The sequence below is a fragment of the Podarcis bocagei genome, assembly GCF_964188305.1.
Source record: "Podarcis bocagei genome assembly, chromosome: 7".
In the NCBI taxonomy this organism is placed as follows: Eukaryota; Metazoa; Chordata; class Lepidosauria; order Squamata; family Lacertidae; genus Podarcis; species Podarcis bocagei.
The window spans coordinates 57,263,714-57,290,770 of NC_138132.1; the positions used below are offsets into that span (position 1 = coordinate 57,263,714).

Genomic DNA, 27,057 nt, shown 5'->3' on the forward strand with positions numbered 1-27,057 from the left:
GCAGTTTTACAGAACAATCAATGAAACAATTCACCCATCCAATAAGTTGGCGTTTAAAAGAATTTAAAATATAACATAGGCATAATATTTATTTATTTCATTTCCTCCAATAATTTTAAAGAAGCAGACATTGGTTAGTAGCCAATGCTAGTCATACTCAGAGTTAATGAACATGAGTAACTTGGTTCAATTATTTCAATGGGTAAACCTCCTGTTCTCATCCCCACCCAAATGTTACATAGGTTATACTCAGTGACAGTGAATGGCTCCAGGTGAGGCTGACGGCTGAGTCCCATCCCAGCACTCTAACCACTACACCACCCTGTAATATGGCACATACATGTCTTGGGTGGCAATTAAAATGACACATAACAGACTGGCAAAAAAGAAATAGCCCTGAAGTATATGGCCTATGGAATAACTGTGTTATTTTCTGGGGTAAGACAAAATCTGTCAATTTGGGGAGACAAGTGAATAATCATTACTATGGAAGAAGGAGGGGCTCCATTTGCTTGCATTTAGCTGAAAAGCTTTGCCACTCCTTCAGTCAGATCTGCAGGCAGCAGGCTGGTGGCACTGCAGTGCTGTCCTACAAATAGATCCAGAGGGAATCACACTGCAATAGACGCTGATTATGCAGATGCATCCTGGCTGGAGCCAATGGGGTTTGGAGTTCAGCAACATCTGGAGGACAACAGTTTCCCTACTCCTGGAGCACAGAAAGCCATGATGGGAATGATGCTTCTAGTTCAGCATCCTGTTCTCACCTGGGCCACCCTGATGCCTGTGGGAAACCGGCAGCTCCGACCCAAACACAAGAGCTCTCTCCCCTCCTGCAGTTTCTAGCAACTGGTATTCAGAAACATTACTGACTCCAACCGTGGAAGCACAGCATAGTCCTTGTGGCTAGTAGATGTCGAAAGCCATAACTTTGTCTAATCCTCTTTCATAGCTATTCAAGTGAATGGCCACCACACTTAATCCATGTGTTGTGTGAAGAAGAGTCAGACCATGGAGCCATCTAGCTCACCATTGCCTACAGTGACCTCCAAGGCATCAACCTTACCTGGAGATGCCAGGGACTGAACCTGGGACCTTTGGCAAGTGAAGTAGATGCTCCACCGCTCAGCCACATTCCCTTCCAGGTAGCTTGCCAGTCAAAGTCCCAGTGGGACTTCAGCACAGCAGGCAGAAGGGAGGGGGCATAATTTCCACCAGCAGAACTGTCAGTGGCATTGTACATCTTCATTGTTGTTTTTCCTTTCCGGTTGCCTTCTTTTTCTTCAGCTTAGCTCCCAAACAGCAGCAACAGCAGCATTTCATCTTTCCTCGGCTTCGAGAGGCAGCCAGAGAGAATAAATAAATAAATAAATAAAGTACCCAAAGTGTTTTCGCACAGTGTGTAATAACAAGTGTAAGAAACTCAACTTGATGTGTGATACATGAAATGCCTAAAACATAATCTGGCGTTCTCTTGAGAGCAAAAGAATAAAGTGAAATGAAATGAAAATGAAAATAATCAAGTCTCCTCCTCTCCCCGCTAAGGCAAGATGCAAGCAGATCTCTCCATGGAATTCAGACAACCAAATGACACTGCATTTTTCCTGCAAGCCTTTGGCTACAATTGTAGTGTACATTTAAAGTGCTACTATACCACTTGGCTTCCCCACAAAAAAGAGTTCTGGGAGATGTAATAGGTTAAGGGTGCTGAGAGTTTGTTAGGAGGCCTCTATTTTCCACAGAGAGCTACACTGCCTAGAGTTTCCTAGGAAGAGGGATTGATTGATAAGCCACTCAGAATTGTAGCTCTGGGAGAGGAATAGGGAGGGCTGGCTCAGAATGAGATTGGTGGAGCAGCTCCTCATTTGTTTGCTTCCATGGATGGTGAGTGGGTGGTTCACTGGACTGGATTGTCACCTACAGTACAAGGATATAAGTAGCATCTGTTGCCCCACCCACCACTGCCATGTGGCCCCCCCAGAAGGGAAAGCTGCCCCCAAGCTGCTCTAGAGCAGTGTTTCCCAACCACTGTTCCGCGGCACACTAGTGTGCCGCGAGATGTTGCCTGGAGGGAGGCGGGCGAGGCGGGCGGCGAGAGGCGGGGCGGCGGCGGTGAGGAGAGGCCGCCCAGCGCGGGGCTCTCGCCGTCTGCCTGCCTGGCTGCCTGCGAGGTCGGCGGGCAGCGCCTCCGTCCGCAGCGCCCACCTCGCGGCTCTCATTCCCTGCCCCTGCCAAAGCTCACCCAGCCAAGCCGCGCTCTCCTTCATGCCTCGCTTTGCTGCCTCCTCCCCCCCCCACCCCCAAAGCTTGGAGGTTCCCCGGCAAGGGGGAGGGAAAAAAATTGAAACTTAGACTTTCGTGCGTCCCTCCCGGCGTGCCGCTGTGTGCTGACGTCACGGGGCTGTAATGGTGGAGTGCCTCGAGATTTTTTTCATCAAACAAGTGTGCCTTTGCCCAAAAAAGGTTGGGAAACACTGCTCTAGAGTGTGTTAGAATGCAGGGGAGTGGCTTATATGTATAGATAACTCACAATAAAGCATGCTGTTCAGTTTCTCAGTCTCATCGCATCCTTGGATTGTCACATGTCCTGTGGGATAACTCAGTTATCTGTTCCTTCTCAGTTCTTTGTCACGTCTGAGGTTTTAATTCATTGCTCCAGGCCAGATGAATCATGGCAATGTTTCCCCATCACCACCCCTCCCCCCTCCATTCCTGCTTCTTTTAAGAAGAGCAAATTAGAGAGACAAGGTACCCTCTCAAGCATGTCTTTGCAGGCTGTTAAGAGCCTGACACTGCCGTCAGCAAATTTGGAAAGAGGGTTTTTGGTTTTTTTTAAAGGGCCTTTTAAATATAAGCATACACAAAACCAAACCCAGCTTTCTCTTATTGCTAGTGTGTAACATAACGCTCCTGTTTGCCTCATTGTGAGTAAACCCTGCTTTCGATATAATGCTTTTAACACTGTATGCAAGGCTTAGGGATGAATGACTCTGTCAAACTTAGTTTTTCTCCCTTCATCTTCCCACCACCACCTTAAGTTCAGTTTGCCTCACATTTCCACATCGATTTGTGGTTGTTGTTTTTCTTTACTTTTAAAAAAGTCTGCAGAAAATATCTAAGATTTATTTGCATGCAAATTTATCCTAATGTACACATTTCCCAAAGCACTTTCTTCTAATATAATGTTGTTTTGTACATTCTATTTACTCATATATGTGTTTTCTGAGCCTGCTTTTCAGTCAAAGAACTGCATCACAAAATTCAGTAAGGTCCACGTTCTGAAGCACAGTTGTGTTTCAGTTTGCAAATTAGGATTGCATGAAAATGTGAAGTCAATTAATTCTTCCCCCAACCTTTGTCATTGAATGCACAAATTGTCTGATTTTCACCGTATCTGTTAAATGGAAGAAACATGGGTTAGCACTCTCCACAAATGTAAATGCCCATGCATGTGCAGTAGGGGGAATCTCTTACTGCTGGATCTTCCAGTGTTAATTTAACACCGAATGACTGCATGGCGAGCCCAAACCCCACGGCAGTAGGGGACACATCTGCGAAGGCACCTGTTAGTTAGAACACTCAAACACTCCAGTTAGCTACACCTCACTTAACTCATCCAGCAATCAGCTTATAGTATCTGGGGCTTTGATGGTTGTTCTGCCCACTTCAGTCTACTAAAATACCAGGCCCCCCTTGCACCTGTTTGTAATCAAGCACCAATCACTGCTGATACTTCAGGCATCCTTTATCTTCAAACAGTAGATGTGCTTTCTGCCTTATCCAAGTTAATCATGTTTAGCTCTCAGCTACCCATTGCTCTTCCGCATGAAACTGCAACTTGTCAAAGTGAACATGAAAACTCTCCCTTCTGGGGCCGTCCTTGGCAAGTGGAACCACCACCTCCCTTCTCCTTTTCTTGCATGTGTTTTTATTTGATGGAAGAGGGGAGGCAGGATATTGGATGGCTTTCTGCAAAGCCTTTGGCACAGTCCTGTGCATAGCTGTCAACGTTTCCCTTTTTTTAAGGGAAATTCCCTTATTCCGAATACGATTCCTTGCAAGAAAAGGGAAAAGTTTACAGCTATGGTCCTGTGATCCTTACATTGTACTGTAATGAATCCAAAGAAGATGTAGCTCCAATAATCACACATTCTATTCGTTTACCCTTGCCTCCATATTTTTTTTTCTTTTCTGTTGCCTCCCTTATATTGTTTTCTAGATTGCAAATCCCTTTAGGGTAGCTACTTATCACCTAAAGCCAGAATTGTATCTCCAAAAAAAGGGTGGCAGAGTGACTAGTTTTGCATAAAAATTGCATATGCTAATGTGTGTTTATTGTGTTTCCACACACACATACTACTGTAATTTAAAAAATGATACTCTGCATCTTTTCGTTCCTCAGCCTTCTGTCCAGGTGTGAACAGTTTGTGGGCTCTTCAACTCCCTCACTCAGTTTTTTATCTTTATGGAGAAGGGCCACAGCTCACTGGTAGAGCATTTACTTTGCATGCAGAAGGTCCCAGCTTTAGCTCCTAGCATCGCCAGGTAGGGCTGGGAATGCTCCCTGTGTGAAACCCTGTGGGGCATCAGTGTAGACAACACTGAGAAAGATAGAGCGATGGTCCAATTCAGTAGAAGGCTGTTCCTGTGATTTAAACTGAATTTCAGCCAGAGAGCTCAATGGCTATGAAAGTATTTTCACACCGGTCCTAACCTGATTTCTGGCAGTGAGAACTGCTGACCTCTTGCAACATTGTTGATCTAAATGGGAATAAGGCTTCACAGGAGTGAGCTACTTTTTGATGCCTTCCCCTTACCCGCCCCCATACTGCCTCCTGGGGTGGAAAAAAGCCACTCTCTCTGAGAACTGTGCCAGTTAATAGGCTTATTTTGTCCAGGCACTTCAGACGTTTCATCTGCCGGCCTCTCCGTCTTTGAAGACTGCGTGGCAACTAACAAGGCAGGGAGATGCTGTGGATTACTGTAGCACTAGTAACACTGATTATACTGGGAACAGGAACAAGCTAAGCGTGTGTAAGAATAGTGGACTAAAAGTCCCCCTTGTCTGTTAGCAAGCAAAATCTCCATGGTGGGAGTACATTTAAAAACACGAGAGGAGCCTTGCTGGGTCAGGCCAAGGGCCTGAACAGCATCCTGCACCACATTCACCCCATGCAATTAAAGTACTATGGTGCCACTTCAAAACTATGGGAGCTGTGGTTAGTTAAGGGTGGTGACACTCATTGGGAGACTCCTGTTTCCCCCCACCAAGTTACAGTTCTCAGATTGATTTAATAATCAATCTCTCTTCACAGGGAACTATGGGAATTATAGATCTGGGAGGGGAATAACCCCCTCCCAGCAGTGCCAGATTATCAAATAGGCAGAGTAGGCACCAGCCTTTGGGCCCCATGCCTTTGGGGGCCCCACGACAATGGATCAAAATAATATTGATTTGATCTTGAATCAATCAAGCTTTCTCAGATCAATGTTATCCCACTAGAGTCCACACACTGGGGCCTCCCTGAGATTTCAACTGCCTAGGGGTTTCCACATGGTTTAATTCAGCACTACCCCCAAACAACTCTCAACATCCAAAACTACATTCAAAACTGAATTCTTTCGGGGAAGCCATGACTGTTTGAAATGGTATCATGGTGCTTTAAAAGTGGTGTGTGAATGTAGTGCTGTTCTTTAAGGGTGCATTCAGATGTGGGGAATACTGAATTAGTTTTATTGATGATAATCTAGCACTTATATCTCATTTTCCAATGTTGCTTTCACACTGCGGCGCCTGTGGTGTTTTGAAACTGTGGCTTTTTGACTGATATTCCAACATGTTCCGGCTAAATTTAATTCACAGCAGTGGGCATGGTGTGACACAACAACGAACACCACTGGGCTGCATCTCTGCTCCCCCCCCCCATTCCTTCATGAAACAGCAAGAAATAACTATATGCTGGTATACTGCCCCAGTTTTCATCATCTTATCTCCCATGATTTTTCAGGTTAAGGAGGTTGCAAACATTTTTTTCCACTGTAATAACGTTCCCAGAAGTGATTTTCATGACATGTGAAAGCTCAAATGTAATGTGGAAATTAACAGTTAAGGGAATGTTAGGGGAATGGAATAAGTGGCTGTCTAAATGCAGCTCAAGTGACCAACCAGATGCTTATGGGAAGCCCACAAACAGGAGTGCTCTTCCCATTTGCAGTTTTCAGCAATACCAGAAGTAGATTTTGGTAACTTGGGCAGGCATGGCAAAAATTAAAATCAGCAATACAATCCACGTAGAGCTTTAAAATCTCCCAGAGGAGTCCTCCTTGCCCACCACAGGATCCCAGGCTAGGAACTAGTATTATTTTGTGGTGGGACCATCATTCAGTGGGAGAAGATTTTATTTGCATGAAATAGGCTATTGTGGGTGGAGGGCAAAGATGCTGCATCACAAGCAGGCTACACAAACAAATGATCTTACAGTCCAAGGCAATTTCATATCCTCTTTTGGAGAATCTATGTCCTAATAATGGAGCCACTATTTGCATGCAGAAGGTCATAGGTTCGATCTGCAGTTCAAGGGATCTTGGGACTGACCCCTGGTGGACACATATAATGTTGGAGTAGATGGGTGAGGGGTATGATTCTGTATGTTCCCTCTTCTCCATGAGTTGTGGGATAACGAGATTCTTCGTTTCTAGGATGGAATAAGCATATCTTTTAATGCACGTGGGCACAGACTGCTTCGTAAAACAGCCTTTCATTTTTCTGAAGTATATTCCCAAGTGTGATCACTGTATATAGATATTTCTTTCAAAATATTCCACCTTCTATGATTCTTTCTGATTCTTCACAGCCACACATTTCCATCCATAGGGATAATAATAATAATAATAATAATAATAATAATAATAATAATAATAATAATAATAATAATAATAGTAATAATACAACTTGATAGCTAGAAGTATTTGGAAGGGGTTTCAGGAGTAGACAGATGAAGAAAATCTTTTCATTTAATTTCAAATTTTATTTAACAGCCCTATGATCACCACTTTATGGCTTTAATTTGATGAGGGAATATTTACATTCCATTTTAAAGCTCTCATTGCAACAATTCTGCAGGTTTTAGATTCATTTTTTCCCCTCATCCCTTTCAATTTTTTCCAAATGTAATTAATTACTTGGACATTTTTCCAGATTCTATCATCCAGTGGCAAAGAACTTGCCAATTGCCTGATCTTTTTTAAATTCCCTCTGTTTAAAATCATTCCAGAAAATGATTATTAAGGTTAGTTTGCTAAATCTCCAGGCTGACATATATGATAAATCAGAAGTGAATTTCAGGTATGGCTTTCCAGTGATGAGGAGTGGTGTCAGAAATAATAGGATGTATTTGTAGAAATAATCCTCAACCTTGCCCAGGATTGCCAACTGACTACAAAAGCTATATGGCGTACTCTAATATCTTTATATGCAACTAGTGAGGAACAGTAGAAAGAGCTCAGTGTTTAGCCTGGAGAAGACAACATTAAGAGGACATGTGGTAGCTGTGTCGAAACTGCGTTTGGTTCCTTTTAGGGCAGTGGTTCCCAATAAGTGGTCCACAGACCTCAGGGGGTCTGCATAATCCACCCAGTGACACCATTCACAAAACAAACATCAACATAGAAATAAATATCCAAAATTTCAAAAGTAAGAGGTCCACGGCTCGGCTTTTGAAAAAAAGGGGGTCTGCTTTACTTAGCTAATTGGGAACCACTATTTTAGAGGAATCATTTGGGAGTGACACAGCGAGAGGCCTAAGATAAGGGGATATATTTTTCTGTAACTCCCACTGAGTATTATGAAAAAGTAAAATAACTAGGTTTTCCTGCTCATTCTTCCTTTTCTTCATAGTGTACAAAATCAGAGTTTAGTTTCTTATAAACAGTTAGTAGAAGTTAGTTAATAACTGGAATTATTGTTAAAGAAGCTAAGCTTCACAGAACCAACATTCATGTTGAGAAGGCTTTAGGAGTTGCAATAAGCTGTCTTCAAAGGCTGTAAAGTAAAAGATGGATCAGATTTACCCTCTGTTGCTCAAGATGCCTAGAACAGATGGGTGGAAAATGCAGGTAAGCAGATTACATCTAAACTTTAGGATAAACTTTCTAACGGTACAAGCTGCTGAGCAGTAGAACAGATTGCTTCTGCAGGTGGTGTATTCCCCTTCACGGGAAGTGCTTGAGCAGAGTCTAGGAACCCATCTATTAACCATGCTGTAGTTTTCTTGTACATTGCATATTCTGCACTGAACTCGTACAGAGGTTCAACATAAATTTGGAGAGAATAAATTTTTCCTCTAGTACGTTTCCAACCTGGTGCTTGAGTTGTTCAGACTGGAATGAAGTAGTATTTCTGAACTTTAAAAACATGCAAGCTTTTCAAACCCTTGAAGGAGTGCCCCACTCCGAAACTCATAGACCTAAAATCATTGTTGCTGCCAGGATAACTACTTGCACCCCCCCAAAAAAAAGCTAACTTACATTTTAAAAAACAAATGTCTTGTGGGAAAAATGAAAAGCACGAAACTTGAAACTTGAAACTACCAAATTTATTTCAAATTGAAAGAACAAGTAATACATCCATCTTTGATTCTCTTTCTCAAATACAAAAGAAAATGTTTTAGCACACAAATCATTTTGAATAACCTTGTGAATTGTGTTGTTGACATTTCTCAAAAGTTTCAGTTTCAGGCACAACAAAATCTCACTTTGCGTGCCTTTTCCATTGCAAATTCTGTCACCGGCTCCTTCAGCTCAAGAGCTGATGCTTTGACACGTTCCACTGATGTAGTTGCCAAGCCAACTAGTCTCTTTTGCAACATTGTTGAGCATATGCAAGTCTTTATAAGTTTCAGCTTCAAGAAACTGTGCTCACCACTTGCCACTGACGTTGGAAGTGTGAGAAGGATTCTTATGGCAACAGAAACATTGGACATGTTATCCAGCAGTTTTGTTGTAGTATGAAGAGAGGTTCTCCTTGTGGCAGCATGAACTTTGGAAGTCTTCAAACTATTGCTATAAGTTCATAGAATCATAGAATCATAGAATCATAGAATCATAGAATTATAGAATCATAGAATCATAGAGTTGGAAGAGACCACAAGGGCCATCGAGTCCAACCCCCTGCCAAGCAGGAAACACCATCAGAGCACTCCTGACATATGGTTGTCAAGCCTCTGCTTAAAGACCTCCAAAGTAGGAGACTCCACCACACTCCTTGGCAGCAAATTCCACTGTCGAACAGCTCTTACTGTCAGGAAGTTCTTCCTAATGTTTAGGTGGAATCTTCTTTCTTGTAGTTTGGATCCAGTTCATAGCACAAATAAAACTGTAGCCCTCAAAGGTCAAAACTGTGTCTGTCTGAGGTCTGTCTAGCTGCCCTAACGATAACACCACCCCTTCCTACAATAAAAATATGAGTGGCCTCTTGGAGCATATTCCTCATTTATATAATGCATGCAGACAGGGTGAAGGCAGGCTTCTGGTGATGGGACCCTGTCTGTAATGGACACCAAACCAATGGGACTCTCTAGAGCAGGGGTCAGCAACCTTTTTCAGCCATGGGCCGGTCCACCGTCCCTCAGACCATGTGGTGGCCGGACTATATTTTGGAAAAAATAAATGAACGAATTCCTGAGATGCATTTTAAATAAAAGGACACATTTTAAATAAAAGGACACATTCTACTCATGTAAAAACATGCTGATTCTCGGACTGTCCATGGGCTGGATTTAGAAGGTGATTGGGCCGCATCCAGCCCACGGGCCTTAGGTTGCCTACCCCTGCTCTAGAGATATAGCAAGCCCTTTTTCTTTGCAGTTTTAGTTGGTCACTGAAGATGCACCACTTCTCCTTTGAGTGTTGAGCTGCTATTATTGAGTGTCCTGCTATATACCATCTGACTTGTTGATATGTAGATCTTATACAGTATGATATATTAGAGTAGGGTCATGTGACTATATTTTTAATCTTTTTTTAATGTAGCCCACCTTGGTTGAGACTTTATGATGGTGATGATGATAGGGGTGCCAAGTTAAATAAAAAAGGGGGGTCAGGCAAGCCCCACCCCACATGATCAATCACAAGATGTGACACACACATTTGAATGGCAATTCCACACCCCCCCCCAGGTATGTTATTGGCGGGGGGGGGGGTGGAAGGACCTCGGCCCCTAGGCATTAGCTCCTATGGATGGTGGTAGTAATGATTGTGATTATGATAAAAATGGAGTAAGAAAAAGGAGAGGAGGGCGGAGAGCAAAATCCTGCAAGTTGTCAACACAAAATCTGATTCTGAAAATGAAATACAAAATGAATTTCAACAGGGACAAATGTCAGGTTCTACACTTGGGCAGGGAAAAAGAAATGCACAAGTACAGTGGTGCCTCGCAAGACGAAATTAATCCATTCCGCGAGTCTCTTCGTCTAGCGGTTTTTTTGTCTTGTGAAGCAACCCTATTAGCGGCTTAGCGGCTTAGCGCTATTAGCGGTTTAGCGGCTATTAAAGGCTTAGCGGCTATTAAAGGCTTAGAGGATTAGTGGCTAAAAGGCTATTAGCGGCTTAGCGGCTTAGAAAAAGGGGGGGGAGCGAAAAAAAAATTGGAATACTTGCAAGACGTTTTCGTCTTGCAAAGCAAGCCCATAGGGAAAATCGTCTTGTGAAGCAGCTCAAAAAACGGAAAACCCTTTCATCTAGCGGGTTTTCCGTCTTGCGAGGCATTCGTCTTGCGGGGCACCACTGTATAAATGAGGGTCACCTGGATTGCCCATAGTACATGTGAAAAGGGTCTAAGGGTCTTAGTAGACCACAAGCTTAACATGAGTCAACAGTGTGATGAGGAGCAAAAAAAGCTAGTTTTATTGTAGGCTGTGTCCAAAGAACTCTAGTGTCCCACTCAAGGGAAGTAATAGTAGCACTCTGTTCTGCCTTGGTCAGTCCACACTTGGAGTCCTGCGTCCGCTTCTGGGCACCACAATTTAAGAAGGGTATTGGCAAGCTGGAATGTGTGCAGAGGAATCATAGAACTGTAGAATTGGAAAGGATCCTGAGGGTCACCTAGTCCAACCCTCTGCAGTCCTGCTCACACCTGTCTCTGTGTGGGCTTGAACCTGCAAGCTTATGGTAAACAGCCAGATGCACTGATCCATTGTGCCACAGAGAAGTCTGCAACTTACTTAATCAGTTATCGTTAACTATTTAATGGGCTTGGTCCAGCAGGAAGGGGTTGCAGTTAGCAGAGGTGAAACCTGCTGTGCTTGCAGGTTAGGAGTGTGCTTTGGATAAGAGAGATTAAGATGATAAAGGGTCTGGAAACCAAGCCTTATATGGAACAGTTGAGGGAATTGGTTATGTTTTGCCTGGTAAAGAGGAGACTGAGAGGAGCTATGATAGCCATCTTCAAACATCTAATTGACTGTCACCTGGAGGATGGAGCAAGCTTGTTTTCTCCTGCTCCAGAGGATTCTGTGATTCTATGAAAGTTGGCTGATGACTGCTCATTCTTTGTTTGAATTCACACAACATCCAAAGTGCAACAGGGCAGAGCTGCGAAGGATGGAGAGTGGCAGAAGAAAGTTGAGACAGGGAGCATGTGAAAACTTGAGGAGGAGGAGGAATCAGAATAATATATTCCTGGCCCTCCAGTATTTTACTGATTAAAATGGGGACACCACTCCAGTTTTAATACCAAGTATCACTGCCAGACACACATCCCACACTCCCTATTACACATTACAGACAGTTCCACACCACCTGCTGTATCGGTTTACTCTTCAATTGCCTATTATCCTTTTATTCAAAAGCCAAAAATCGGGGGAAATGGAAAAAAATATTAATTGGACAAAATGGCATGCTGTTCACTATAGCTAATCAGAAAAGAGTAAATGTGTGAGTAAGGATGAGCCAGTTGGATTTTTATGGGGGAGGGCGTTATGCACAATTCAATTGGATTTCAACTTTAAAATTCCAAGGTGCGTAATATTATGCATGGTGAAGAGAAAACATAAATAAGATGTTTTATAGGGCCACCCAATATTGGAAGATTCAGGTCAGGCTAAGGACAGTACTTCTTCATACAGTGCTGATTCACTATCATAATGGCCATCAACTTTGGATTAGACAATTTCATAGAAGATAAAGCTATCAAAGGTCACAAGCCATGATGACTATGTTTCTCCCTCCACTATCAGAGGCAGTACATTTCTCAAGGCCAGATTCTGGGGATTGCAACTGGAGAGAGTGCTATTGTATTCAGGTCCTGTTTGTGAACTTCCCATAAGCATCTGGTTGGCCACAGTGAGAACAGGATGATAGACTAGATTGAACTTTTTGCCCTTATTTGCTCTTATTATGTTCTTAAACTGTGCACTTGGCCTAGCTGAGCCCCTCCAGTTGAATGTTCACAGCACACTTGTGTTGCAGGCAGAGCTACAGTGTCTGGTTCAAAGGTTAGCAGCCCAAATTGTTGCCCGAAAGGGGAATTTAAATCCTATTCTTTATTCTTCTTTATTATATACCAGGTCTTAGCACAAAATCCAGAGGGAGAGAGAGAGATGGAAAGAAAAAAAAACTCATTTGGTATCTTTTGAAATCTCTCTGCACTCCAGGAAGTGTTTTTATGGCCCGCTGCACATTTCGCATATTATCATGGCTTTGCTAACACATGCAGACTTCTGCATTTTGTATCATCAAATATTTAATGGAAAAAACTAGCCAGCTGGTTATGGTTTCCCATTTGAACAGCCAAATGCGGGCAGAAGATTAGGTGGAGGGCAAACAGAGCAAAGCTAAGAATTCGGGGACCCTTCATTTTTCTTTCTGAAGCACGAATGTGTAGTTTCATTTATTGGTGCACTTGGCCCTGATTCAAAGAACTGGTTTTCATTATTTATTATCTTCTCATTAAAAGAAAAAGAAAACAAGCAAAAGGTTTTGGAGGTCACTGGCACTTTGGATTCTGAACTTTGCTGTCCACCTGTTTGGGGTACATAAATCAAAGGGATATTCCCAATGTGGCAAAATCTAAAGATGATAAATCAGACATTAAGGGTGGTTGGAAATCAAATGATTGGACTATGGCTGAAGTTGCCCCACAAAATGTTAAAATATTCATTCATCTACTCATACTGAATGGTGACTAACAGATTGAGGTTGAATCCTGACAAGACAGAAGTACTGTTCTTGGAGGACAGGGTGTGGGTGGGTGTGGGGAGACTCCTTGGTCCTGAATGGGGTAAAACCATGTGTGCAGCCTGGAAGTCATTTTGGACTCACAGCTGTCCATGGAAGCCCAGGTCGATTCTGTGTCCAGGACAGCTGTTTACCAGCTCCATCTGGTACACAGGCTGAGACCCTACCACAGACTGTCTCACCAGAGTGGTGCATGCCCTGGTTATCTCCTGCTTGGACTACTGCAATGTGCTCTACGTGGGACTACTTTTGAAGGTGGCTCAGAAACTACAACTAATCCAGAATGCGGCAGCTAGACTGGTGGCTGGGAGTGGCCGCCGAGACCATATAACACCAGTCCTAAAGGATCTTCACTTTCCGAGCACAATTCAAAGTGTTGGTGCTGACATTTAAAGCCCTAAATGGCCTTGGCCCAGTATACCTAAATGGGCGTCTCCACCCCCATTGTTCTGCCCAGACACTGAGGTCTAGCTCCGAGGGCTTTCTGGTTCCCTCCCTGCAAGAAGTGAGGTTGCAGGGAACCAGGCAGAGGGCCTTCTTGATAGAACCCCCTCCCTCCAGTTGTCAAGGAAATAACTATTTGACCTTTAGAAGACATCCGAAGTTGGCCCTGTTTAGGGAGGTTTTTAAGGATTGATGCTTTTATGTTTTTAGATATGTTATAAGCTAGAGCTGCCATATGTCTGGAAAATCCTGGACATCACTGGGATTTGTCACCTGAAAATGGTGTCTGGGTGGAATTTTCAATTCCCATTGTAAATGTCCGGGGAAACCCAAACATATGGTAACCCCTGTTGAAAGTGGGTGTTGTTTTGCTAATTTTGGTTGGTTGGTTGGTTTTGAGGGAAAGCAGCCAATGTGCCTTCATCTCGGTGGCCTTTTCCCAGAGAACCGTTGGTTGATTTATCTCCCCCCCTCCCTAACCTGGAAGCAGTGCTAAGCTGAGCCGTATTGAAAGCCAAGGAGGGTATATGTGAGAGGGAGCTTTGGTCTGGCTGGAAACTTTGTGAATTCTCCCTGTGCCCCTCAATTCCCAGCCAAGCGGATCCCCTGAATGTGAGGGATCCAGCCAAGGGGGTGCCCTGTGCATGCCAGCCTGTGAGTTTGTGTGTTGTTTGTGTGTGTACATGTGAGAGTGAAAGTGTAGGAGAGGGAGAGAGGGAAAGAGTAGGAGGGAGGGGGACCGAGGGACAAGAAGCCATCTCTCGGCGCCCGACTGTCATCACCGCCCGATCCAAGCCCCCCAGGGCAAAATCAGTAGCAACCCACCCACCCTTTTACAACATTTGACGGGTGGATGTTAAGTGTTTAGTGAAAATTTTCAAGCAGCAGATGAGTATAAATTACCCTTCCCTGCCCACCCCCCAAAATTTTTGCAGTATGTGGCCAGAGTGCATAATGTGCAATTGGATAGTTCTGACAACACCACAGCTCTTTCTCTGTGTTCATGCATAGAATGGGACAAAGGAAATGTGGAACATTTGTGCAGGACCAAACAAGTTGCACTAAACCTCAGCATGTTCTGTGGCCACCACCTTTAATTCTTTTATCTGCCCATGGGGTCTTCGCTGACCATCAAAACAGGTGCATGGCAGACTCTAAAGGCAGCACAGTGGTCAGCCACTGATGTCTGTCCAAACACTCACATTTGAATAATGGCCTGTTATGCTGAGCTTGTTGAATTGGATACACACAAAAAGAAAAGACTGCAAATATCTGGCTTTGATATAAAGCAGGAAGGGGAGGGGCGCAAGGGAAAGTAGCTGTGTAGTCCCTTTATTTCCTTGATTTGATGTGTCTTTCTAAAGATAGCAACAGGATGACATTGCAGGCAACACTTCTGAAAGGCAACATTTGCAAAGGCCCCTCCTTATATTTTACTGCTTTTACATGGAGTTGTTTAGTAGCAATGGGCTTCAAGATAACAAAGTTATAATGCATGCCTTATCAGCAGCTCCCATGTTTTGTCTACCAAAACTAGAATTTTTGTATTGTGTCACCTTTATTGACTCAACACATCCTCTGTCTAGCAGTAAACACAATGAATAAGGAGCACATGGTAGAAGATCACATGTAAGTCATTGGATCTGTTCAAGAAACCACAAGGCAGAATTGGATTAAACGCTGTCTTTATAGATTTGAGTGTTGCTATCTTGCAGTCAATAATCTACCCACCCTGCTCAAGAAGCTAATGTTACTGCTACTACTGTTGATGCTGAATTATATCAGTAAATGAAGTGGAAAAACTCAGAAGGAACTGTGAAGAAGGAACTTCTAAGTGATTTCAAAATATTGGGAGACACGATTACTCCGTGGATTGTGTGCTTTTTAAAAAATCATGCACTGCATAGTTTAACTATGGAACTTGCTCCCACAAAAGGCAATGATGGCCACCAACTTGGATAGCTTTGAAAGCTATTGATGGTGACTAGCCATGATGGCAGTGCGCTGTTTCCACAGTCAGAAGCAGTAAAGTTTCCAGATACCAGTCTCTGGAAACAACAAGAGGAGAGCGTGCTCTGATGCTCAAGTCCTCCTTCTTGGTTTCCCACAGTTTGGCCACTGTGAGAACAGGAGACTGGTCACTGGCCTGATCCAGCAGGACTCTTGTGTTCTGATGGAGGCATGTGGAGAAAGGATAGGAAAATCTGACTGGCCACTAATGAACCGTTGATCCAGCAAAGTTATTGTTGATTTTTTGAAAATTGTCACATTCTGTAAGCAAACACTTCCAATATATTACTGGAAGGTTTTCCTGACTGACTGATTGTAGGAATCAAATAATATTCTCAGCAGGAAGACGTGGCCATGCCCCATGGTTTATCAGCACTGATTTGGCACCTGCCCTGTTGTGTTGCTGGTGGAACTAATTTTTGCTTCATTTTTGCTATCGTTCTCCGTTGACTCCAAGTGCTAAGACCACTCCTTCCCACTGATTGGCAGCTTCCCAGATCTGCCTTCTTCGGCCAGCATGTCATAGGGGCATGAGCCAACACACCTATCCTCCTTCCCACAAACCTCTTTATGACTACACTGCTGCTGGCTCTGAACATTCCTAGTCTATGTCACTGGCACATGTGGTGGTGCTGATTAGATTTCTGTGTTCTTATTGTTCCTGCTTGGAGCAAACCATCATCTGCCCATATGACCGAGGTGTCAGCAACTGCCATGGGGTGTAGATGGCAAACACCCTTGTGGATATGGCCTTTTAAACAGTTTGCATCCTCTGCCAGCAAGCAGAAATGGCTTTGGTTGCCATGATGATTTATTTCTGACTTGTAGTGAGCAAAACTAGTTATTATTGGGGTGCAAGCAGCATCTGATGAAACACAAGACATACCCAGAACTGTATCTTAAACCTTCCCAAACATGCTAATACCAAGAATAGTGCAGATGTGAAATTTTGAGCCAGGACTTCATTTGGATGATAATATATATTACGTCCATCCATCTGGGCAGCACCAATGATTGGCTGTTTGCCCTGGATTTATGTTCATCATAAGTTGGCACTAGTGGTTCTGATGAGGACGATCCCTTTTAAGATACTGTATTCTGGCTTACGTTTTTAACGTTCTTCTGTGATTTTTTATTATTGTACTTTCACTTTGGTTGCAAATTGTTTTAACAGGTTTTTTTGCAGTGCAAGGAATATATAAACTTAACAAACCTAATAAGTAGATCACTGTGATCATCTGGAGAAGCCCTCTTTATTGCCCCACAATCATTTCATGCTCATTTGGTTCATACATGAACCAGGGCTTATAGCATGGTGGCACCACTCATTTGGATGACTGTTCCTATTGAAATCAAGTAGGTACCGACCCTCCTGGTAGTTCATCACCTGCAGAAAATTTATCTCTTTAGCCTAGCATTTTTAGAGAATTATTTTTTTATTCAATGCCAGTCATTCGTTGTGCACTTTATGTTTTCCTCCCTAACTTTATGATATTTTAATTATTTCATTGTACACCACCTTTCTAGATCTAGATATGAGTTGGAGGTCTATAAATATTCCTGTCAATAGAATTTAAATAAAAACTGTTCATATTTTTAAGGCTATTTTCTTCAAAAAGCAATAATTCTACTCTGAGACACCAGTTGTAAATAACCACCTGAAATGCATCCTGCCTACTCTTGATTAAGAACTTTTATTCTTTGTTGTTGCATAAAGGTGTCTTAAACTTTAATAAGAAACCGCAAGAGATTGACAGAGCCCCTGTTCAATCACACAAAGAAGATTAAACAAGATAGCAGTGACAGGTGGTACAGAAGTCGGTGGTGATAGTGTGAGCAACTATATTAAAATAAAAGAGGTACCTTTCCATCAACAGCAAGGAAGAGGGGAATATGTACACTGCTCTCCCCCTTTTCCTGGGGTACTGAAATTATTATGCAGCATTAATGCAACACGTTTACTGTTCACAGGGCTTTTTGCTAGCATTTGCAGAAACCCCCTCGAGTGGAAACATGTTATTGCTGTTTTATGGACAAGGGACTGAGGTCAAGGGCTGTTTCTCATTATACGTTCTATATCTGAGAGCGGAAAGCACATTGCAAAGTATACATCAGAAGCAGCTTGCTTGATGGGGCAAGGCCACTACCCTAGTTTCCTGGCAGGCAGGCAGCTGTACAGGTGAGGAGGAAAGGGAGGTCAGTGTGGTGCAAAGGAGTAGGAGCTACTAGTCATGATGGCTATAGGTTCTACCTTCACTGTTAGATGCATTGTGACTCAGATACCAGTTGTTGGGAATCACAGTTGGGCAGAGTGCTGTTGTGCTCTTGCCCAGTTTGCAGGCTTCCCACAGGAATCTGGCTGACCACTGTGCGAACAAGATGCTGGACTAGATGGGTCATTGGCCTGATCCAACAAGCTTGTCTTATGTTCTACATCCACTGTCAGAGGCAATATGCCTCTGAGTACCAGTGCTGGGAATCACAAGTGTGGAGAATGCGAATGCACACATGCCCTGCTTTTATGCTTCCAAGAGGCATCCTGTAATTACAGGATGCTGGATCAAGTGAGACATTGGTCTGATCCAGCAGGGCTCTTTTTAAAGCTATACTTTGTGAGTGGAAACCCACACTATACATGCATGTGCATTTTTTCCGCTTCAAATATTAAGTGTGAATTTTGTAGGCAGGCATCTGGCTCTCTGAACAAAATATGTCACAAGAAGTGGTCCTGAAAGCAGCATAACTTGCCCAGAGGAAGGGGCAATTCAGCTCAGCTTGAATTTTATGAGAACCAAAATACAGCCACCCTTTAAAATTCATACTTCCCTGAATTTTGCAATGGCATTCTCCAGACAAAATATGTGTAAAAAAAGATTTGTAGACTAGCACAAAGCTTACATAAAGATGCATATATTAATGAAAGCAACATGCAAAAATGGATTGGATTAGGGGGAAGCGCTTTGCAAAAAATGAGTATATTGGGCAAATTTGCACGCAGAATGTGCTAAGTAGGGGGAAAATCACACCGATGAATTCTTATGAGGCCTTTTTTGTTGTTTAAAAAGGGAGTCCCAAACTTGTGGAAATGTCAAGAACTGAACCTATGGTTGGTAATGAGAAACTCAGAAAGAAACTAAGAAGTTGACAGGTTTAACCACCCAACCACCCCTATTTGAGGACCCACTCCTGGAAACCCCCCAAAGGGCATCCTGACTCCCCCCCCAAAAAAAAAGTGGCCTTGTGTTGTTTGTCTCCTGCTAAATGAGTTATGCTGAGCAAGATTTTCATGTAGCTCTTGCCCCCAAAGTTGCTGCCTATTACATGTAAGCCCTGCAGGGTATTCTGTTGCTGTCAGTGGAAGCTGAATATGTACATTATGAAACACAGGAATGTGAACTGGGGCATCTGCATGTCTGAGGGGGGGGTTGTTGTTTTAGTCCCAGTTTCATTATTTTATGTGATTTTCTCTACCATGAGCCCTTCTCTCCGCATTGTTTCACTAACAGAACTCTGATTTACATTTATAAAAAATAAAGAACCATTGTCTTAGTTAAGCAGCATTATTCACTTACAATAGGTAATATTTCTGGTATTTATTTATTTTTTAAATATAATAACAACAATATGCTCTGTCAAATTGTGCCTTACGTACTTCAGCTTTGAAGTGCAATCCTTTGCGGAACAGTTGGGAAATGTATTGTGATCTGTTAGAACCTCTTGTTCCTCAGATGTCATAAACTTGAGGTGCTGATTTATTTATTTTTAAATCAAATTGTTTTAGGGTTAATTGAGCATTTTCTGCCTGGGACTTGATTCACCTAGCCTTTTTCTGTTTTGATTCCTTTCTTTCTCATTTCAACGCTACCTCTTGTTTTATTTTTTTAAGGAACAAAGGAATAGTATGCGTTAATTAAGAGCATTGTTATTATTCTAATAACTCATTTTCATGGGAGATAAACTCTTTAAATGGTTATTAACCCAGAAGTATAGGCAGAGTTGATGGACTGCATCATTCACTATTCATTAGCGGCTGCATCTGTTGTGTTCTTTGCCCTTTCCCAATGGGGCCAACTTGTTCCTGGGATGCCAATAACGACAGCCTCATTTGTAGCAATGAGATGTTAACAGACTGGGTAGGGTTGCTATAGATGACACAGTCTTGATGGCATCAGAACTACTGTGCCTTTGTTCATCAACCATAAATATTGTGCCTATAATGTTCCAGTTGCATCGATGTCGAGGCCCAGGTTAGACCCGGTCTGCACCCTACATTAAAAGCGCTGTTATTCTACTTTGAACAATCATGGCTTCTTCCAAAGATTACTTGAAATACGGGTGCTAAAAGTGTATTTATTTGCTTATGTCATCTGTAAGTAAGGCTCACCATTTTGTGTGTGTGTTTTAAAAAATCAAGCGGTGTATGAATTTTACAAAATAAATGAATATATCCTGCCTTTCTTCCAAAGAGCTCAAGGTGGCATACATGGTTGTCCCCATCTCAGTTCATTCCCACAGCAGCCCTGCAAAGTAGGTTAGGCTGAGGGGCAATGACTGCCCCAGTGAGTTTCATAAGTGTATGGGGATACAAACCCTAGTCTCCCAGTTTACTTTCAGGCACTCTAACTACTACACCACACTGCTCTTGTTAGGTGGTCCCTATTCCCCCACAAAGCCACCAGTTCCCAGAGTGGGTGTCTTATACACCACATTGTTTTGTTTTGTTTTAAAAAATGAGAGTACAGTTTGTGAATGTATATAGAGTTTGTGAATGTAAATAAATAAATTGCAACGCATTTATTTTAGCCTTAGATTAGCTGCAGGGCTCTTTCAGCTTGAGTTCAAGCTGGTCTGCAGAGGAACATTTCCCCTTGAATTCAGCTTGATTTCCCTGCAAAGGGAAACAGCTGCGAAGGACAAAGTTTCCTTTGCCTGCATAGCTTGAAGAAATCAAATTATGTAGGCAAAGGGACTTCTTTCCTACAGAGCCTGGCTGCCTTTGCCCATAAGGTTTGAAATCCAGCTGGTCTGCAAAGGGAAATGCTTCACCTGATTGATGTCATGTGACTGACAATTGGATGGCCCTGGCAACCTGTCAATGTCATGGGGAGAGGCAGGCATCAGGATCCAGTCCCCTACCCCTAATTCATGGTGCGTATGGTATTTTTATGTCTTGTGTTTATGTGTCTATGTGCACACACTAACACACACATAATCATTTTGGTATTACTTTTTATATATGTATATAAAAAAAAATATCTGGAAGATGCCAACTTATTCCAGACAGATAAACTTTCTCCTGGGATGACAAGTAGGGACTCCAGATTGTATCTGTCATATTGAGCCAGTGGTTTGATTTCTTTTGTTTAATACAGAAAGATCAAAATTTGGACATTTAAGGCTGGTGTCAGGAACACAGTGAATGCAAAGTGTATGGCTGTGGTTGTGTAGTGGAGGAGGAATCTCTGAGGAAAGGATTTACAATTCCACCTGTTGACTACATGCATATTACAAACCACCCAACTTTCATTCAGTCAATAGGTGCTTCACGTTTGCATCAATTTGGTAACTGGTTGGAATTTTCTTCGTGGACCAAAGGCTCCAGGAATGGCCATAGCTCAGTGGGAGAACATCTACTTTGCATCCAGAAAGTCCCACATCACTTCCCAGCATCTTCAAGTAGAGAAACCCTAGCCTAGAACCTTGGAGAGCTGCTGCCATTCAGTGTAGATCAGGGTTTCCTAAACTTGGGTCTCCAGCTGTCTTTGGACTACAATTCCCATCATCCTTGATCACTGGTCCTGCTAGCTAGAGACGATGGGAGTTGTAGTCCAAAAACACCTGGAGACCCAAGTTTGGGAAACCCTGGTGTAGATGGACCAATGGTCTGACACAGTGTAATGCAGCTTCCAGTGACCCCATTGTACTCAAGCAGAGCCTAAAAGAACTATTTTCTTGCTACAGACCATCTTTCCATCCCAACCAGTTACCAAATCAGCACAGACCTCTCAGCAGTTAGTCTTCCACATTATGGAAATCAGCAAGTTATGATGACAATGAGAGACAGGCAAGTGTGTGAAATTATACAAAACAATGTCAAAAATGGCAGGTAACAAGGGGCACAGATGCCCTTTAATGCAAACAGTACAAATGTCATGTGGCACACGTCCATCATTAATGCTCCCAGCCCTTGATATGTATAACTTCCCCATTCTAGACAATAGATGTCTGTTTGATGGATAGATGGATTGTCCACATGTCATACAAGATCACAATTTGTGTCTGAACTGACCCTCACTTGACTTCATTCTTGTGACTTGTTTGCCACATCACATCCCTCATTAAGCGTCCATTGACTGATCTTTAATTTCTGCCTTGCTTAATGGCTAGGTAATGGGGGTTGCCTGTGTCATTTTCTTGTAAACTCAAATTCTTATATGACCAGTGGTGATTGCACATTTCAGAAAGGTATCTGATAAACAGCTGGAGTGGTATGCATTTTTTTCTCCTTGCTTTGTGAAACTGGGAACTGCAATTCAAAGTGTGAAGCCTCTAAATTGAGCCCCATGGTGCCTGTGCTCAAGGTAAGTTCTGTATTAATTGAACTCAATTCACAGCTGATTATTGGGTTTTTTTCCTCCCCCCTAGGTACTCCATTAACAAAGATCCAGCTGAATGGTTGGAAATTGACCCTACGAATGGTACAATTCGCACCAGGGGTGTCCTTGATCGTGAATCACCATTTGTTATCAACAATGTGTACACTGCACACTTACTGGCAATAGATAATGGTGAGTAATGGCAATTGATGAAAGAAGAAAGTGGTTGGTTGACATGCTTTTCATCCCATTCATTGTATGTCACAGTTTCCTGAAGAATCATTAAGAGCAGCTCTGTTGAATCAGGCCAGTGGCCCATCTAGTCTAGCATCCTGTTCTCACAGTGGCCAACTAGATGTCCCATTGGGAAGCTTTCAAACTAGATGACTGCAGCAGCTCAACAAAAGCATCATTGGTGGTCATTGACTATGCTTGCTGGGGCTGATGGGAGTTGTAGTTCAGCAACATCTAGGAGGTCCAAGGCCCCCCACCCCTGCTGTGAACAATACTCAGCTAGATGGACTAACGGTCTGATTTGGTATGAGATAGTTTCCCATGTTTCCATACCCATTCATGCACATCCATTCACAAACAAGCAGCCAATGCCTCTTGCCTTCATTCATCCATCTATTATACATTTGCAAAGTGGCCGTCTTCTTTTTCCAGTGGATCCAGCAAAAGAAAAATCTCAGAAATGTTCTCAAAAAGATTGTCATTTGAGAGATTGCTTTTCAGCTTTGACTCTGTTAGAAAGGACCATCCCCATTGTGAGGATGTATTTCTTGAAGAAAATAAAGGTCTACAGACCAGTCCTCAGGAGGTTGGATATATTAGCATTAACAGATTTAATTTTGCCCCCCCCCCCAAAAAAAGAAATGATTTCAAGCCCCTAGCACCACAGTTCCAATAACTAGCTTGACACACCAGAGACTATCCCATTTAACGTATAATAGCAATTACATTGAAAAGACAATTAAAAACCCCTTGTTAAAATGCAATATTTTAAACATATTTTGTGGATTAAGGTTCCTTCTGTCGCACATAATCTAAATTGGAAGGATTTTATGAAAACTCATTGCAAGTTACTTTTGTCGCACATTAAAGCCTGAGATGGGAGGGAGAGATGCTGCCTTTTCCTGAACAGCTGAAAGGCACAAAATAAATAAGGGCTTTGTGTGTAATGTTAGAAAAGCTAATATGCTTAACACTTCTCGGGGATGCAGCTGGTTTTTAGCTGCAGCGATGAATTGTGAAATGCTCTTTTTAAGAGGGTAATTTTACCATCTTTTTCATATTGCACGAGTCAGTACAAGGGAACATTTGCAAGGTTTTGACAAGAATATGGCTTTAAAATGCAAAACGGAGAGCAGGAAGAAGGTCCCCTTTGCCATGGTGATTTACTTGGATATTCATAAACGTACATCTCTCGCAGAGCCATTTCTGTGGGAGACTTTTTTTTTAAAAAAATGCTATTGAAATTATTCCGCATTCCACATTTGTTGGTTTTGGATAATGCATCTTTTGTCGAGTGTTTGTGTTAGCTGTAATGTGATTAGAACCATAAGTTGCTGTTTGCAAAGCAATGTGTAGGAAGCTGGTATTAGGAGGAGATGAATGTTCAGACACTTGGAGCAATGACTGCAGCAGGGAGGGGGAACCCTGTTCAGACCCAAGACTGCTTTCACTTCTGGATGACCTGCCAGCAGCCACATGCCACCTGTGGGTAGGGCACGGAGCAAACGTGGATGGGGTTGGAAATGCCAGTCTTAACCTTTTAGAGTGGGCTAGTTTCTGCCCCTGCTCTAGCCCACACACCTGTCTCTGTCCTCCTTGCTGACTAGCAAGAGGCATTATCAGAGTTCAAGGACTCAATCATAGCTGGGCAAAGACACCCAAGGAGTATGTAGAGCAGTGCTGGAGTCCTGGGTTGGGTTCTGGGAGCCGGATAGATGTGGTGAGCTGCATTTGGCCACAGGTCTAATGTTCCCCACCTCTCAACTACAGCAGAAAGGCAGCCTTCAAAGGAGATGCATCCCTCCAGACATAGCGCTCAACTTTAGTCCAGGAGTTCCAATGAATTCTCATGAGTAGATGGACATTCTCTGCCACTGCTTAAAAGCTCATCAGGTAGGCTGGGGAACTTGCTGGAACAACTGCAGAGATTCTGTGCAGCCCTGCAACTCAGGTTACTTATCTGGGACATGTGAACCTTGCCCCCGGACCAGCGTTATAGCTGCCCATCCTTCACCTTGTAAGGGCTCCTGGGCTACATCTCTCTCCTTCCTTGCCGCTGAGTGTATGCTATTAATCTGCTTTAATAATGCCTCACTTTGATACAGCTAAGTAAGTACACGTAGTGCCATGTGGGGTTTTTTTTTTGGGGGGGGGAGCCAAACCAAAGTGGGTCTTTGGTCCCATCTAGCAGGGCTCCTGTTATGTGTACAATTAGATCCACAATTCCATCCAGAGCCTTTTTGGCTTCTGAGAATTGCACATCAGTGCCTTCACTGTTCTCCTTCACAGATAACTTGAAGGACCACACATTTCCACAGTTTTACTGACTGTGTGCAAGTCAGTAACTTAAACACTGTGATGAATGGATGATCCAATGTTCAGCTACTTGAGCTCAAGCTGCAGCTAGTGCCATATTGACTATTAATAGCAGGGTAGCTTAACCTGCAGTTCACGGAAACCAGCTGCAAGCTGATGGTCCTGTTCAGGGTTCACTAAGTGACTAGCTCAAGATTTGTGATGGTGCGCTTTAGCATCAGCTTAGGTCAATTCCCTCCACTGGGTTTGGTTCCTTGAAGGAATATTGTTGATCTCTGTCATTCTGTGACCAAACTTAAGGCACGAATGCAATGAAATTATTCCTCTATAATTTTCCTAGCCAACCAACACTAATGCTTAATTTTCTCAAGATTATTATGTTCCCAATGAGCTACATAATGCATGTAGGCTGGAGCTTGAATAATCCAAAGCAAGTATGAAATGATTCCTAGATCTTTCAGAGAAGGTTAAATTAACTGAAAGAGTATCAAATGGAAATACTTTGCTCTCTCTGGGAGAGCAGTGGCATCTATAAATGTCAGTGCTAACATACCGTTTTTTTTGTCCTTTCAATATTACTAGGAAGTTGGGATGGGAGGGAGATTAGATCCAGGTCACATTCAAACATGAACCTACCTACCTACCTAATTCAGACTTTCTGAAACAACATGCAAATTAAAACACAGCCACCCTTTGAAATCCTTGCTTCTCCAAATTTTTCAGTGCAATTCTCCAGCAAAGTATTGTGTGCAAAAATGCACATAGAAATGCATTGTGTTAGTCAACATGACATACAAACTTGTGTATTTAGCAGGAAGCTGCTGAATTTTCAAGAAGAGCTTTCTTTTTCTAAATCAATGTGGAAATTTCGAGAACTGAACTTAAGCTAGGAACAGTGAGAAACTCAGAGAAACTGAAACTAACAGATAGACCCACTCCCTCTGGGGAGGACCCCTGACTTAATGGCAGAGCCCGTTTTCAGCATGCGGAATGCCCTGAGTTCAAAATCAGCAAAGAAAGAGTTTCAGATAGTGGGACTAAGAAAGCTTCCTGACTGTGAGTCCTGCTAGGCAGTGGTATAGTGGTAAAATTTGAAGGGCAAGAGGTCATAATGACAGCCTTCACAGCCACTCTCCCAAAATCAGTCCCATAGGTGTCACCTCAAGGAGAGTCTAAAATTGCAGTTAGTTGTGTTGATTCATCATAATCGTCATCATCATCATCAGGCTGTATCCAACTAAATAAGATCTCTCGTGCAAAAAGTTTTAGCTGCACAATGGAACTTTCCCATTCTAACCACTGACTGTGTGACATGTCAACCTGTCCCAGTGGTTCCTCCAACCCTCCAGAGAAGATTTATGGAGCATGAGAAGAGAGGGTAGAGAAGTTCCATTGTGCAGGTAAAATGTCTTGTGCTGGTGGAACTATCTACTTGGATAGTGACGAGAGAGAGAGAGAGAGCATTATTATTTGTATCAACTAAAGATCTTCAGTCAGCTGAAATGCAACCTTAAAAAAAGGTAAAGGTACCCCTGCCCGTACGGGCCAGTCGTGTCCGACTCTAGGGTTGCACGCTCATCTTGCTTAAGAGGCCGAGAGCCGGCACCGTCCGAAGACACTTCCGGGTCACGTGGCCAGCGTGACAAAGCTGCAGCTGGCGAGCCAGCACCAGTGCCGCACACAGAAATGCCGTTTACCTTCCCGCTATAAAGCGGTACCTATTTATCTACTTGCACTTAGGGGTGCTTTCGAACTGCTAGGTGGGCAGGAGCTGGGACCAAACGACGGGAGCTCACCCCGCCACGGGGATTCGAACCGCCGACCTTACGATCAGCAAGTCCTAGGCACTGAGGTTTTACCCACAGTGCCACTCGCATCCCATTGCAACCTTACTAATCATGAAATGCAAAAAAATCCTGGAAATAAGTCAACTGGGAGGAATTTTCAGCTCACTCATAGAACATTTGGAATCAAGAGGTGAGCAGGGAGATGGCTAAGTTTGCTGGGGACACCAATCAGTTCTGGGTGATGAAAACAAACACAGATTATGTCTGTCTACACTAAGTGTACACTAAGCTAATTGTTGGGGAATGTGAGTGGATAGGGCTGTTATCTTTATGTCCTGCTTGTGGGCTTCCCAGAAGTATCTTGTTGGTCCTTGTGAGGCGGACTCTTTTTATGTTGCCAGAACTGAGCTCCACTGAGTCTAATGGGACTTACTCCT

The 27,057-nt window shown here is 43.0% G+C and overlaps 1 protein-coding gene across 2 annotated transcripts in view; it reads left to right on the plus strand.

The window, feature by feature from the left end:
• CDH13 (cadherin 13) overlaps nt 1-27,057 on the plus strand; it is a 715,034-nt gene that overhangs the window by 653,742 nt on the left and 34,235 nt on the right. For both annotated transcript variants that reach the window (XM_081201168.1, XM_081201169.1), the window contains exon 11: nt 22,333-22,475. In XM_081201168.1, the coding sequence (XP_081057294.1) occupies nt 22,333-22,475 (143 nt within the window). The remainder of the gene's footprint in view (nt 1-22,332; nt 22,476-27,057) is intronic.